Source organism: Excalfactoria chinensis, chromosome 5, assembly GCF_039878825.1.
Source record: "Excalfactoria chinensis isolate bCotChi1 chromosome 5, bCotChi1.hap2, whole genome shotgun sequence".
NCBI lineage: Eukaryota > Metazoa > Chordata > Aves > Galliformes > Phasianidae > Excalfactoria > Excalfactoria chinensis.
The window spans coordinates 36,585,670-36,599,823 of record NC_092829.1 but is presented as its reverse complement, the minus strand read 5'-3'; the positions used below and the strand labels follow the sequence as shown (position 1 = coordinate 36,599,823).

The following is a 14,154-nucleotide window of genomic DNA, read 5'->3' as shown; positions in this document are numbered from 1 at the left end:
TACTGAATTGAAGTGGCACTGAGGTCTGGCACAAGTATACCAGGCACAGAGGCACTGGTATACTTGAAACATAAGCTGTTTTTTTTGGTATTTGTTCTTTGATTTTAGCCTTCTAGGAAAGGGCACTAAAGCATTGTGCTGAATCTCCACTGTACATTTAATTTTAGAAATTGTAACAAGCAACTTTTACAGTGTTATTTTCAAAGGAGGTGAAGATACAGGATTAATGTGAATGAGAAGCGAGGCAGATTGGTTTGAGATGCAGGGAAAAGAGGAGCATCACCTATGACCATGCGGTGAAACCACAGCTGTTGAATGCTATCTACTCATTCATTTGTTTCTATAAAGATTTTGCAAAGAGCGGATGGGGAGAAGCTTGGGTGATGACAGGACGCACAGCAGACAGTGTTCTTTGAAAACAAAACAGAACATCTGACTCTTTGAGCAGTGCTTTAAACTGTTAGATTGGGCCAAATTGCGTCAGCAGAGGCAAATGTTTGGTATGTGATTGGGTAATGGAATCACTTTATTATCCTACAGACACTTCCACAAACACACAATTTTTCAGCTTATCAGTCATGAAAAACAATGAACCCTGGCCAAAGTAACATAATCAGACAGCCTAAATGGGATTTTTTTTTCTTTCAGGCATTTGGGAATTGTAAGGTATTTGGCTTGTAGGATAATAGTAGCTTTACATCCGTACTTCAGCAGTGCTGTGCTGTTTCCCTCTCTCGCTTAATGACTTTTCAAGGAATCAACAGAAGGGAACTGTCCCACCCTGACCCGATTTCCTAGATACTCTGTCAAGATTCCCGCTGGGAGTGGTACCCAGTGACTCTCACACACAATATTAGTATTGTCACTTACAAGTGGCTTAATTAAGTCTGGATGAAAGAAAAGGTTATGGTGAGGCGTATTCCCGCAGCTGTGACCCCGCAGTGCTTTTGAATTTGACTGCGTGAAGCAGCTGGGCCGTGGGCCCAGCTGGGCTGCGTGTGTGGGGCGAGGGGTGCTGCTGCTGCACCGTGTGGGTCAGGCCTTCCTCCTGGCTCTGGAGTGGCCTTGCAGTGCCAGATGTAGCTGTTAGGGGTTTGTTGTTAGCGACAGGTCCAGCTTTGCCCCGGTAATGTTTGCGTACTGATAAGTGAGGAAATGCATAACTTTTGCTACCAAGAGCTGATTAAATGCTTGGCTGCTGAAAAGCAGATTTCAGACAATAAAGCAATTTCCTGTCTCCTACGGTTCAGGTCCTTTTCGAGGTTCCCATGCCTGTGCTGAGAACCAGAGTTTTACACCAGTGCTGGCAGTGGTTTGCTGCCAGACAGGGGAAGTGCAACCATGGCCATTTAATGAGTCCTGTTGGAGGCTGGTACTGGTCTTACTTGATACAAGTGTAGGTACTGGATAGAATGGGGTACAGATATAACCGAGCTGGAATGAGCAGTAGTTCTTTAGAATTCTAATCTTGCCTTTCAAGATTTCAGAAAACAGATTTTTTTAGAACTGATATAAAGTTATGACTGTGCTAGAGAAGGAATGTAATGTCCCTAGCAAGCTGGGAATAAACTGCAGAGAATGATTTGCAGTTTACAGTAATAGACCACATCTGAGCCCAACGGGCAGTGGGGAGGGAGAGCTGGTTATGGGAGGCAGTGGTGTGCTGGAGCTGGGCTGGCTTCCTTCCCAGCTAGCTGGTGCAGATCAAACCCCTGCTGAAACACTTGGTCCAACCTGGTGTATATGGTGTGGGCAAGAGGCAGATAAACTAGAGCATGCCCAGAGCAGAGCAGTGGAAATAGTCGCTTAGAGGACATGGCCTGCAGGAGAGGTTTCAGTTCCTTTGCCTCTCTGTGTCAGGGAAAGCCCAAGTGGAATGCTGCCTAGTTATGTGGGGCACAACACAAGTGTTCCTGGCCTCACCTTCTTTCCCTAGCAGTCCCATTCACACTTCTAGATCAAATTCTAGTCCATTTTTTTTCAGAGTTTGCATTATGCTTTGGACACTTGGTTCTCCTATTTCAGTCCTGAAGAACAGCCTGTGTTTCCTGAGATCATGCCCTGTTTCTGCATGAGAAACTGACCAAAATACACTGCCTGGCTTGTCTTTCATTGCTGTGGATTTGTTCATTTGACCAAGATCCTAATTGAGAAGTAAATGTGGTTAAACCCCACTACATACTTGTGTCATGTTTCTAGCTTCCTGTGCACCTCTGGATGACATACAGGAGCAACTTTAGAAGGAGCAGTAAAAGAGCAAATCCCCTTCTTTTGTGGAGGTGCCCACTACCATTTCTGTGCTCCCTGCTGCCCTTGGTGAATTTACAATGCAGATAAAATATCTGCTCCAGGGGAAATAGTAACTGAGATGAGAGAACTCAGCAAGGGCTGGCAGTGAGCTTTCTGCCAAGGGTTCCACACCCAAATCATCCACAAGAATTTATTCTGATCAACAAACGCTTGGTGGAAGACAAAGGCATTTCCCTCAGACCTGTTCTTCTTTCGTTTGCTTGTTTTCATCTAAGAAGGAAGTAGCTGCAGATGGCATAAAGCCTTATCTGGCAGGTGAGGGCTGTTGTGCCCAGCGGGGCTGTGGGGCTGCTGTGGGCAGGCTGTGACCCAGTAGTACTGGGGGTGGTGGAACGAGCACAACTGGTGTGGGTCAGGTCAGGCAGGTGCTTGGGTCTTGAGCTTCACCCTGTCTCAGACTGAAAACAGTCATTAGTATACGTCTGTGTAAATAAACACCAGCCTGCTCAGTATGTTGAGCCCCTTCTGTTGCACTGACTGCTGGTGCAAAACAGCCTTTTTACACCTTGTGAGTCATGTGTGTCTTCAACTCTTCACCTCTTTTCACAGCATGTACCTTTTGTTATTTTTTCCTTCTTTTTTTTTTTTTTTTTTTTTTTTTTTTTTTTTTTTTCAGTTTTTCATAATTTATGTCCTAAAAGCTGTTACAGTAAGGATACGTTTTCTTATTCCATTTGTGAGGCTTGTTCTAATTCATCTTTCTTGTTGACAGTCAGATACAATAAGTGGTGTCAATCGTGCAATTCATAGTGTTTTCAATTGGTAAATAAAACTGTAAACAAACAAACAAACATTGTCTGCCTACGGTAAATTGACATGTACAAGTGGCTGGATAAAACATTAATTGGCTTTACTAGTTCTGTGGCCATGAGTGCTGGCACTGGAGAATGAAGGTCTTTGAAGACTACATCGTGACCTGGAAGAAAATAGAGCCCGGGAGCTCCAAACTGTTGGCCACTTAGACAGTTCTGTTTTTTGTGCTTAGCTAGAGCTGCTGTATGCTTCTGTCCAGTCATTCTGCTTAGGGAAGATGGAAATGATTTGATTTGATTATTCAATCCTTTAAAAATAATAAATACAAATCTTGATTCTGCCTTAAACCCAATGGTTCATTTTTGAGCTCATTTACCCAGTAACGACTTTTAAGAGCTAACCCTTGATTAGATTTTGGTTAACAACTAGCCTGATAAGCAAATGGATTCCAAACATATTCTGAAATATGCTGTGAAATAGCCTTGAAGTAACTACACTTGCCACTTTCTTTCTAAAGCCAGTTTTGAAGTGGAATCTTAGCTGACTTCATAGATTGTTGATCAGCTACAAGATTTCAGGTTTGGAGTGATACTTCGTATCTGTGGACATGTCAGGCTGTGGCACGTTGGTTTCTGCATGTTTGTTGTTTTTTTTGTTTTGTTGTTTTTTTTTTTTTCTTTTTAACTAACATATTGCCAACTTCTTCCTGTAGCAAAGCTACATGGTTTTTGATCAACTTATCTGCGTGCTTTGGATGCCTTCAGGCATGAGAAATCCTTTCCTCTGGGTCTGCAGACTAGTCCTCTGCTGGCTGGTCAGCGTGATTAATTAAGCCCCTGACTCTGAAACCATGTGTCGGATTCATTTTGTTCTTGCTGTCACAATCTCAGTAATGTCACTACTCACAAAGGTTTACAGGACTCAAGGCTTGGTCTCCATTTATTCTTTGCTGTGCTTAAGGGCAAGGCTGTTGGTGCCTCCACTTGTTATTTGTGTTGTGTTATCTCTTTCTGGATTTTAATTTTATTTTTTCTGAAGTTTTTAAAGATAGCTTTAAAGTATTATCTCAGCATTACAGGCGTAAACTTACCAAAATGGCAGTGTGCATAAATGGTGTGAACCGTATTCATGTCCAAGATAGTCAGGCAGTGTTCTTCCTGCAAGGTTTATCTTGTTTTCATTTTGATAGTTGAAGCAAATGGACAAAGAGAAGAAAGGAAAGGCACCACCTCTTTTTTTCCTTCTTGTTTTTTTTCCCATTTTGATTAGAGTGAGAGACAGGTGAGAAAACAGCACAGACGTGTTTGATTCCAAAAGGCGTCAGGGGTTTCTTTTGTGTTTTAGAGGAGATCTTTGCATTCAAACACTTGCCGGACTTCTGGTATGTAATCTTTTTATTAAAAGCAGAATGAGGTTTCTTGTCAGATATGCAGGTTTTCTTCAAATAACCGAAAGTGTCCTAGAGAGGAAGTGAAAGTCTCCTGAGATACTTCTTTGTATCATGTCTACCAATTACATTTTTTTAATTCATTTTCTTTTAGAAGTTGTTATAAAAGCTCTGAGATGAAGCCAAGATATTTAAGTATGACCAAGGCCTCACAAGAGAGCTCTTGAGAACAGTTCCACAAAACAAAGTCCTGTCGGCCTTGATGCATCAGTGAAGGAACTCCTGACATTCCAGAATGCATATAGACCCTCACTGATGTGTTGCTTAGCAGACTGTAAGTTTCAGATGTCTTTCATACCATTGTTTTAATTTCAAACTATGAAAAGATTTTTATGAACAAATCTAATATTAGTACGTATGTCCTAGAGACAGAGAGGACGGCTGGGCAAGCATGTCTGAATTCATCCAGGAAAAATGAAGGCACGTGTTTTTTTCCATGCAGAAGCTTATCTTCCAAAAAATCCTAGTAAAGATAAGCCAAGTGAATGCAATAAATGTACTAATGTTTCACTTCTGGCATTTTGTCCACATAAAAAAAAGCAGTGCAATAAAGATAGATCCTCTGATCCCTGGATTGCACTGTGTCCAGCTGCAAGGGCAGCAACTGCAGGGCACAGTACTGGGGGAAAGCACTCTGTCCAAAATCAGCCTGGATTAGGGAGCTTCAAATCCATACTGCAGGGTTGGTTTTTTTTCTTAAGGGGGGAAAAAAAAGAAAGGAAATAAAAAAAGCAGCAGTGTCTCCATTTTTGCCAGTTACTGATACAAATGCTTTTGGCAGGAATAGAGCAAGCTGCATATTTGAGAGGCACTCAGCTGAGGGTATAGGGAATAAAGTAAAATACTGGTGGGATCAAAAGCATTTCTGTGCTGGGCCGGGGTTTTGCTGCTGCGGTTGGTGGCAATTAGAGGTGCACGAGCCTTGCTGTTCCAGTTGCCTTTGAAAAGCAGTATTTATGTGGTGTCCAAAAATGTCTGTTCAGCAAGATCCATCTAGTCTTCATATTTTAAGGTAGTTTTTGGAACTGTCTGTGGCACATTTAAATAAAGTGCTTTCATAACCCTTTGGAGAATTAGGACCTGTCATTGAAATACATTTAACTGAATTATTAGTTTTGTCAAATTAAACAGTTTCTGAAAGCGTATTTTCCTCTATTATAGTATGTTTTATGAGCTCCTTATAGTGTTAGCAAGGGTTAGAATTCATTTTTGTGGATTAAGTTTAATTAGCTCTGTTGTGGCTTTTTCCCTACTTATTTTGATGAAAGAATAATTTCTTTTTCTTTTAATAATTGCATGTAGCATAGGTCTGTATATGACAGAAATTTTGATTATAATGTATGTTACAATTCTTATTTCAGCTTGGTACCATCTATTTTATAATGATTTATACTACTGACAAATGAACGCTCTCCAGATCACTGCCGTCTTTGTCTATGGTTATCACTATTGCTGACACAGTCCCGATCTGTTGCAGTTTAGTAAACCTGGCTCTATAGGTAGGGCAGCGTTTATTAAGTTGGCTGACAGGCAGTGACTACAAGCATGTTGGACAGTGTAGGGTATGTGCCTGCCAAGGGGTTGTTGTGCTTGCAAAGCTCACATGGTTGGTACCTGAGCACCTTACTGCAGCATGTCCTTCATCTTTGCCTGGTGCCTATATTCAGGTGGGTATGTAGAAAGGGAGATGCAAGAGTTTTGTGCCAGAGGGGGGTTGGTCTACTAAAACAGTGAGCATCCAAATAGAGTTGTTGGATTTAAGGGCATAACTGTATATTTAAATGCTTCGATAGACAAGGGCTGCAGCAAGACCAGACTCAGTGTATTGGGCTGACAAAACACATTAACACATTGTGCCTATGCGCACTGTACCTATTTGAACTTAACCTGCTGATTGTTTTTAGTAGAGCTTTAGCTCTTAACATTTTAATGTTGTCTGAAGCAGGACATAAACTTTGAAGTGACCTGAATTATAATGTTTCAAATATATATATTGTCTATTCAGTAGATTCAGGGTACATTTGCACGTCAGTATCCAGTGACGCTGAATTTATGTGATAAATCTGAGGCTACAAATGTGACATGAACTTTTAAGTCAGTAAGTCAGGAATGTCCGAATAAGCAGCCCTGTTTCTGCCAAAAGCATTCTTCTATGTATTGAAGGGGATGAACTGAAAAGCGCTGTGGTGGGGAGAGCTTCCTGCTGCACTTCTGGTAGCTGTCTGCTTTAGATGCTTCTGCAGCTGTTTTCCTTTGGAGCCTTTCCAGAGAAAGTCATTGCTGATCCAGAAAATGTGTTGTTTCATTGAATTTCATGGCTATCTTATGTTGCATCACATTTACCTCTATCACGAATAAACGCTTGCTCAAATCCATGTAGAATATAATCCTGTGGTATCAGTGAAATTAATTCTTGATGCATCCCTGTTCCCCCCAGTGTTGCTTCCTGAAGACTGAGGCACTGGGATGTCCTGGATGCACCATCTACTGCACTGAATGCACCTGTAGCCCAGTGCAATCCATGGAGCAGGTTTGCCATGGGAAGACAGCATAGCCTGTCATTGTGCAGCCTGCAGGCCCTTTGGTTTTGGGACTTCTGGCACTGTCGGGGGTCCCATGGCTGCCACGGGCACCTGTGGCACCAACCAGTGTCTTCCAGCCTCCCTTCTTGCCTGTTTCCTGTGGCAAGAGCTGTCATGTGGGTCTCATGATTTGGGTGAACGCTGTGTACCAGTTAGAGAAAAACAATCTAGGTGGGTATCTCTCACTAGTTTTTCGCTGGTGTACATGTAGATTTCCACTGAAGAGTGGAAATGGTGCTTCTGGCTGGTGTGCCATGGAACAAAAGGTCTCTCTGTGTCAATCCAGCTGTAGCCTGTCCAAAGTTTATTTCCTCCATTCTGAGCAGCTGTAAGGGTAGAAATGAGAAAGTTCTGAATTCCTGCTGTGACTGTAACTTTCATCTTCGTATTAGAAAGATATTTGGGAGGGGTGGTGCGTTGTCATGGAACAGTTCTGTTTTCTGGCAGTAATTTAATGGTTGAGTACCTCAGACAGGAGAGGGTGGAGGGATTTCGAGTTGGGCAATAGGAATTCAAGTGCTGGAATGGCTGCCCAGGGAGGTGGTGGAGCCGCCGTCCCTGGCAGTGTTCAAGAGGCGTCTGGATGAGGAGCTATGAGATCTGGTTTAGTGGTTTGTTGTAGCTACGGTGGATGGTTGGACTAGATGATCTTGTAGGTCCTTTCCAACCTTGTGATTCTATGATTCTATGAATGTTAATACACGGAGCTGCAGTGCGTTCTATCTGTAACTGCAAAGAAATGTTGATTGTGTTCAGCATTCACATACTGCTACCAACTGCTACATTCCTTGAGTGTGCCATGTCAGTTCTGACTTCATTGAAGTTTACTGAAGTCAGTGAGATTTCTGTGACTGGATAGGTCATCCTGAAGCTTTTTTATTGTTTAGTGGGTCCTTTTGTGTGTTTGTTTTTAACATAGTGCTAACGTTCTTCCTCCCTTCTTCCTTTCAAAATCTGTTATTTCTTTAAGCTCAATTTTCTGTGTGAAAACCAATGGGGAGGCATTCTGCAAATTCTCAGCTGTTAAGCTGTGTGTGGTTTTACCAGAATGGGATATAGGTGCCGGGATTCGCAGGCTGAGGACTTAATAGTGAGGAATGGGAGGGGCTGTGAGAGACTCCTGCTCCTTATCCTTCCTCTTTCCTTTTCCTCCACTTCCATTTCCAGAGTGATTAATCTGTGTGTTATTTGCAGGAGGTCATACTGAAAAACTGTGTCAGGCACACAAGTCATCCCAGTTTTGGAGGGATAACTTGTGCTGTCATTTAGATCATTGCTACTTGCCCTTGTGCTGCGTGGAAGTATTTGTCAGAAGTTTTTCAGGTACAGTTACTCTTAAACATACTAACAGAGAGCAGGCACCATCCCCAGGTGTCAGATTTACTTCCTTCGAGGAGAATCTAACTTGAGACTTTGCAAATACTGTGTATTCTTATATCATATGTGAAACTTTCTGATGGGTTTTTAATTGAACCTGGAAAGCAATCTGTGAAGTTACTGCGATAAGTAGAGTTTTGGTTATGGCATGGGACAAGTTACAGAAACAAATAATTATATTTGAGAGATAAACACAGTGCTTTTTAACAGTGCTGTAGAAACTCATTATGTACTCAGAGACTTTAGTCAAGTTTTATAAAATATGCGCATGCTTATTGATAAAGTAAATTGCAATAAAGTAATTGCAAGAGCAGCCCCCAGTGATCCAGAAATCTGTGGTAACAGCTGCTGAAAATAAAAGGCTACTCAAGGTTCCTTCTAGGCTGATTATAGGAAGGTTTCTCTGCTCTTTGACTTAATTTGCAAGTGGAGAGATGGGAAGGAAGGTCTGTGACAGATGACTGGTATGGTCCCTTTCATTATGCAATAAAGGTAGGAGCATAAGTGCAGTAGGCATTACCTTTGCAAGAGTTTTGTGCTGGTTTTGATCCCGGAAGTTTTAAGAAAGAAGACAGAGTACCAAATATAAGCTCTACGTCAGCAGGAAGCATCTTTAATAAATTGAAGAACAAATAGTTTTGACACAAATATGTTTACTGAAGGTAACGATGAATGGGTGGCAAATACACAACCATTTTTCAAAGGGCCTCCAGGAGATTAGTGAGATAATTCGTCAGTGTTGATAGGAGGAGAGGAGGGGGTAACATCCTCCTTAGTTTTAACATACTGTGGTGTGGAGCTAAGTGAACTAACAGAGTGGGTTTTATTATTTGGCAAAATTCCCTATGGCTAAATCTCAAAAGACTATTTTTTTTTGGGGGGGGAGGGGAGTTGTTTCTTTTAAAGTTGCATTTATTTATAATAAATATATACTGACATACATCATAATGTTTGTTAGCAAAGAAAACAACAACCATGCAGCGTTTGAGGCACAGACTCAGATGTGAATGATCCAATTTGTTCATTAGAAGTTCTCACATCTCTTATATTCCTTCACAAGTTTTTGTTTTCTAGCTTTCCCATCCACCCTTACTACTTTCCCAACCACCTTTACATGTCAACAGAGCATCTTACAAAACACTTATCAACTGTCCATGCAGGTGCATATCCAATCAGAGCTGGGAGTCCCTTCTTCTCCTTCTAGAGGTGTCCTTGGTTCTCATGCTGTTTATCTTGCTCCACAGCTGCTGCTCTGAACAGCTTTTCTTGTATTCCCACACAACCACAAACAAACAAACAAAAAAAGAAAAACACCCAAAGACCTAACCCAAAAACCTAACCCTCTCCCCACACCTAAGGGGGAAAGCAAAAAAGCCCTTATTGAACGATGTATGGTCTTGATTTGTGAAATGTTTCTAACTGCTTGCTAAACATTGCTGGAAGTCTGCGTAGCTGTGACGGCAGTCACTTGATTGTCAGAACTCGGAGTACTCATATTAATTACAAGGATGAACAGAAAAGAGCTGACCTGGACTCTGTCAGCAGTCCTCTTCTTAAGTCAGGGTATCTTCTGCACTATATTTTTCTCCTTTATATAATAGTATCTGTTGATGTTTTCTTACTACTTACCATGCAGTGAGGAATATTCTTCTTAAATTATAAATAAAATAATAATATATAATAAATATAATATAAATTATAAATCGGATATGGATATGGAAGTACAGCAATCTAACTTTAACTTCTTAATAACTAGTTAACAAAACACTTGTTTAAATCACTGCAGAAACACCTTATGTTTCAGTGAGAATATGAATTCTTTACAACATTCAATTTAAAACATCTTTTTTGTTTTTATACTTATATGTGTTGCTTGGACCAAAGTCATGGGCAGAAGTCAATGCCAGATAATTTTAAAGATCTTGAAACCTGAAAACAAGTGAACAAACCAAAATAAATAAATGACCCCATTTTGTGAAAGGACTGTAATGGGAACCAGACTCTTATCCAATGAGCCTCCAGATACAGTCCAGGCTTGCTTTGAAACTGTAATCGCTGTCTGGCTATGTATGTGGGACACACAAGAGCATGTCTGCATTGTGAGATAATGGTTTTGGATTTGGTCTGCGGCACAGCTCAGCCTTGGATCCAGAGCTCACCCCTCAGCTTGTGCCCACCTTGTCCCTCCCTATTCCAAGCCCATTGCTTGAACTGATGGTGTAGGTTTTGTGAGGTCCTTGTGGTTTTAGCAGTTTTTTTTTCCTTCTTGCCCTTTAGTGAGGGAATGTGAGTGTTGTTGAGCTTCCAAGGCTGTTTCTAGGCAGTTTTTAGTAATCAAGCAGGAAAATGCAAACATCAGATATATTTGGATTTTAATTAGTAGTTTTCTGGAAATGGTTTTCTTGTTAATCTGTGAAAACTCACAGCTGTCAGCTAAAATGTAGGTGAGAATTCTCTTTAATAGTTGCATTTTTTCTTCTGAGAATGCTCACATTCAGATTAAAGCTCCTAAGAAGTGATTGTCATAATGGTAAGGATGTTGACCACTGCATGAAATGGAGTAAGGCCTGCCACGTTCCCCACTTGTGGTGAAGCAGGACAAGCCAGCTGACTTCCCTTGACATACCCATGCCTTACAGCTGCAGATGAACCAGGCTCTTCTATTCAGGATATTTTGTCATTTGGAGGAGGGTAACTCATACAGTAAGACTGCTGTCTTAACTAGCAGCTCCAGTAAATGTGCGTTGATTCCCTCTTACTAAATAAATAAAGCCTACATCAAGACCTCTTATTTCTGTTCCATTTTATGTAGATGTAATACTGTTTACTGCAAATGCTTCTGAAATGCTGAATGTAACTGAGAGATATTCAGGCAGATTCTAAGAGGTGTTTGGCTTTCCACAGCTCCTTCTGTCGCATCTTCTTTCAGGTGTTCTTACATCTGCATGAAGAAAAATTCATCCTCCTTTGTAAATTGCCCCATGCAAACAAAATTTCTGTTTATTGATTTATACAGTCGACTTGAAGACGGTCTTAGTAGCACGAGTCTGACCACATATCAAGTCATAACTATAGAATAAGTTAGAGATTGTTTAGAAATCAGTACTAAATCCCATGTAAATCTTCCTCTTCTTTTGTGGCAGTGTTTAATTATTGGAGGTGGCCCATGTGGCTTGCGGACTGCCATAGAACTTGCCTTCCTGGGAGCCAAAGTTGTTGTCGTGGAGAAGCGGGACACTTTTTCAAGAAACAACGTGTTGCATCTCTGGCCGTTTACAATCCATGACCTCCGGGGACTAGGAGCAAAGAAATTTTATGGGAAATTCTGTGCAGGATCCATTGATCACATCAGTAAGTACCTAAGGATATGGACTGCGTTCAGATAGAAGAGACGCGGGGATCAGATTGGTGGAGACTTTCTCTGCTTGACAGAAAGCTTATCTGCCATAAACGTGTGCACATTAAGGAGAGAGAATAAAAGGTCTCATTTAAGCAGTTGGACAGATGACAGTCTTATGGAGCAGTTTGTTTAGTCTTGTTAAAAAATAGGATTTTATTACAGCTGTGTGTAGTGTACGGTATATGGAATCTTGATGTTCATTCTAGTATGCTAAAGGTAGATGCAGCCCCTAATGAGAAAATAGGCATAACTGTGGTATTTCACAGAGAATTATTTTTGTGCTGTAAATTTTTTTTCTTCAGATGCTTGGCATATTGAGTATACAAGTACTCTAAATATTGCTAAGAAGGCAGGCTTTAAAAATATTTTAAAGAAAATCATGGAAATTAGTTTTATTACCTATGAGAATGGAAAATGAGAAGAGAACAATGTCCTGTGGTAGTTGCCGTATTTGAATTTGCCACAATATGGGAAAATAAAAGTGCTATATGCATTTGCTATCAACTGGGTGGCATGCTGACTGCACCTGTACTTGCTTATGCATTAAATACATCTTTGCTTCTTTCTATTTACAGGTATTCGACAACTTCAACTTATCCTCTTCAAAGTTGCACTTATGCTTGGAGTTGAAATCCATGTGAATCTAGAGTTTGTGAAGGTCCTGGAACCCCCTGAAGATCAGGAAAATCAAAGTATGGCTTATCATTATGTGATTTGATTCTTTACAGAGTAACTTCATGTCAGGTCTTATGAGAAATCTGTCAAGGTAGTTGAATTCCGCTTAAAGGAATGGGAATCTTTTGCCCTTCATTTTCAGCCAGGTTTGCTGTCTGCAACTATAGGCATAAGTATTGTTGTGACAGTGCTCTGATAATTCTTAAAATATGATCCAGATTTAAAAGTTAAGGTTTTGTACTATGCCTTCTAGCATGCTTTTGAGGCTTTGCAGGAAGTCTGATGTGGCTTTCTGGTATCTTCTTGCAAAAACAATTTTTGATTGATAATATAAATATAGAGAATGGATGAAGCACCCTGGGCCTCATTTTGCTTTCAAATTTGATACAACTCCCGCTTGCTCACAGTCTTATCAGTCATCTTATGCAAGATTTTTCTATGAAATAAAGAAAAAATCTGTCTAGTATTTAAGGAATAGTAACAATAGAATATTTTATGATTTAACTTCATTAAAATACTATGCTAGCCCTCTGTAAATGTTCATGTGCCCATAGTAGAGTAAATAAATTGTTAAAAGTACTTAAGATCTGCTATATATCTTTTGAGTGTTGGCAATACACTCTTAGTCGAACAGTTTAAAGTTAATCACTATATCAGCTTCATCACTATATTTCTGTTAAATTACCATTTAGAAGAGAGGATTAAAAGAATTGATGTGAGGAGGCTATTTTTCTTCTTTTAAAACCCATCTCTTCCTGTTAATATGTATATATGCTCTCTTAATACAGTAGTTATGAGTCTATTTTTGTGAGCATGTACTTGTGATATGGGCCTTAGAGGCATAATGCAAATCTATTTGAATGAGAAATAGACCACTTATCCTGATACCTTTTTGTCACACTGAAAACCCTACTGAATTTTTGATATTGTTCTTTGATTCTTTGTGCTTACAGAGATAGGTTGGAGGGCTGAGTTTCTCCCTGTGGATCACCCTTTGTCAGAATATGAATTTGATGTTATTATTGGTGCAGATGGCCGCAGAAACACATTAGAAGGTAGGTGAATGTCTGCTTTTAGCCATGTTGTTTTTTTCTGCTAAGGTATATTGGAGGACCTGAAAGTCAGAGAACAAAAAGCAGCATGCTGTCTTTAAATCCACACGAGGGTTTTTTTTATGTGCTATGCTCTACTTTGGTTGTTAAGTTGTGGCTCAAAATAAAGTTACTTAAATGTTGTGACTGATTCTCAGCACTGTCTGCATCTGCTTTGCCTCCAGAATATAGCGTGATTCCATTGGGCTACCTTCAGTGTTAGGTAATTGCATGATTATTTAACTTAAAGAGGACTGACAAGGTGCATGTCAGGAGTTGCGTTGTCTTTGCTATTGTGCCATAGGCTTGCCCATATGCTTGAGCTAGTGACCAAAATGTGACTGACAGGTATTTAATGAAGGCATTAGAGGTGTAAGTCCTGTGTAAGGATGATTTAACTTCAGAAGCAGTTACTTTGGAAGCAATTTAAAAGATAATAAATTATTGTAGGGGGGGAAGCACTTAATGGTCTTGAGTCAGTGCTGAGAATGTGGACTGCCTGAGCTCTTTGTTAATGAG

General features: G+C 40.4%; 1 protein-coding gene across 2 annotated transcripts in view; it reads left to right on the top strand.

Annotated features, from left to right (window-relative positions):
• The window catches only part of MICAL2 (microtubule associated monooxygenase, calponin and LIM domain containing 2), a 141,963-nt gene that overhangs the window by 56,023 nt on the left and 71,786 nt on the right, over positions 1–14,154 (top strand). For both annotated transcript variants that reach the window (XM_072338690.1, XM_072338691.1), the window contains 3 exons: positions 11,613–11,820; positions 12,445–12,561; positions 13,498–13,599. In XM_072338690.1, the coding sequence (XP_072194791.1) occupies positions 11,613–11,820; positions 12,445–12,561; positions 13,498–13,599 (427 nt within the window). The remainder of the gene's footprint in view (positions 1–11,612; positions 11,821–12,444; positions 12,562–13,497; positions 13,600–14,154) is intronic.